General features: G+C 37.7%; 1 protein-coding gene across 1 annotated transcript in view; it reads right to left on the bottom strand.

Moving 5' to 3' along the window:
* FAM151A (family with sequence similarity 151 member A) overlaps window positions 1-1,256 on the bottom strand; it is an 8,922-nt gene extending 7,666 nt beyond the window's left edge. Inside the window, exon 1 of the mRNA XM_015810857.2 lies at window positions 1,217-1,256. Coding sequence (XP_015666343.2) covers window positions 1,217-1,256 — 40 coding nt within the window. The remainder of the gene's footprint in view (window positions 1-1,216) is intronic.
* Between the last annotated feature and the right edge of the window lie 643 nt (window positions 1,257-1,899).

Raw genomic sequence — 1,899 nt, 5'->3', positions numbered from 1 at the left:
TCTGCCGCAGATTACCCCCCATCGGCCGGTACGCTCCCACAGGGTGGGTCTCCTCAGGGTGCCGTCAGCCAGACAGTGCCGGCTGGCGACTCCCAGGGGGAGGGCCTTCTCAGTGGGAGCTCCCACCCTCTGGAACGAGCTACCCCCAGAGATCCGGGTGATTCCGGATCTCCCTTCCTTCCGCCGCGCCCTCAAGACAGTTATTTCAGCAAGCAGGACTGGCCTAAGGGGAAATTTTTAGTGGGGTTCTTAAACATTTTTAATTAATTATAGCCAATTTAAATATTTCTTTTTAACCAAGTTTTAAGGGGTGTCTTGGGGTGTATTTGTATTTTATTGGTTGTTAGCCGCCCTGAGTCCGTAAGGAGAAGGGCGGGGTAAAAGTTTAACTAATAAAATAAATAAATAAATAAATAAATAAAGTCAAAGGGAAAACCAGATTCACTTAACAACCGTGTCACTAACTTAACAACAGCAGTGATTCACTTAATGATTGTGGCAAGAAAGGTCATAAAATGGGGCAAAACTCACTTAACAACTGTCTCACTTAGCAACAGAAATTTTGGACTCAGTTGTAAGTTATCTTTGTTACAGGAACACATTTAATTCTCTTCAGTCAGGTAAAAATACACTTTTTCTTCCCATGTAAGATATATTTCTGGAAACAAGCCTACATTTAGTCTTATGTATTTCAAATGCATGAAGAAATTACAAAGCTGGACTAACAACGGGAATATTACCTGGCTTAAGTGGACCTATGTTTGAATTCTAATGTTAGCTTCCTAAGACTTAGTTTAGTTTCTTCTGTACTCAAACTCTCAAAGATTCAGGGCTTTTGTTGCCCAAAGTGCAATTCAAACTGAACTGACTGAGAAAGAAAAGAAGGAACTCAGATGGAGTATTATAGGTTAGTATGATGTTTGCATGCAATCACTTTGCTATATTTGCCAAATGTTATTGGATCCAGATGGTTATGTCCTTCATGTGAAATCCTCCAATCTTTACCTACAGTTTCCCCCGCTTATTTTGGTTTCCAGATAAAATATTTTAAGGAGGAAAAGATGGAATTGTTCATGTATCTTCTGAGGGGACCCCTCCATCTGGAATCACTTTCATTGTGTATCGTTCTCCATGGTTGATATCCGAGTCTGTCTGTGTATCCTACCAACAAGCACTTTCTGAATTCAGCTCCAGGAGAGACTCTATGAGGCTTTACCATTAAACTGAAATAAGCCTCCTTTCACACAGTGGGACATACTTTTAAACGATACCTTGTAGGAATATTTCACAATAGATCTAAAGTTAAATGGTATTTTTCATTATAACAATAGCTCAGTCTAGTACACAATGGGCAAGCATTCATAGCATACAGAATTCTTTCTTAGAATCATCTGCTAACCAAAATGTTTTGTGAAATAGGAAACTTGACACTCAGGGTCTGAACAAGATGCAAATTAAAACAATTCAACAGTTAATAAAAATGGTGGGATTCAAAATAAAAGTATAAATCTCTAATACCAGCATTAGAAAAAATAAATGAAACGCGTAAGAGAGTAAATGGGGGGGAGAATCCCCAACACCCGAACTGAGTCTTTGAAAGCAAATATTCACAAAGTTAACATTGTACAGTTATTTTATCTGTATCCATATCTATATATAATTTGTTACAGAATTAAGAATGTAAAAATTATTACACGTATGTATTTCATTGCTCTTTATTGGCACAACTGATTCTTATGTGCCAAGATTTTGTCAGGAAAAAACTTGGAATGGTTCCCTGACATTGTTTTTGTAGAGTTGACATGTTAAAAAAAAAATGTAATTTTTTAAAATGCCTTTTATAACCCGCTGAATCAACCATTGACTCTGGCAATTTGCAATAACAAAAAACACCGTGCA

Source organism: Protobothrops mucrosquamatus, unplaced genomic scaffold (genome assembly GCF_001527695.2).
Source record: "Protobothrops mucrosquamatus isolate PMUCROS unplaced genomic scaffold, P.Mucros_1.0 scaffold24, whole genome shotgun sequence".
NCBI lineage: Eukaryota > Metazoa > Chordata > Lepidosauria > Squamata > Viperidae > Protobothrops > Protobothrops mucrosquamatus.
This window is presented reverse-complemented; position numbering and strand designations above follow the sequence as displayed.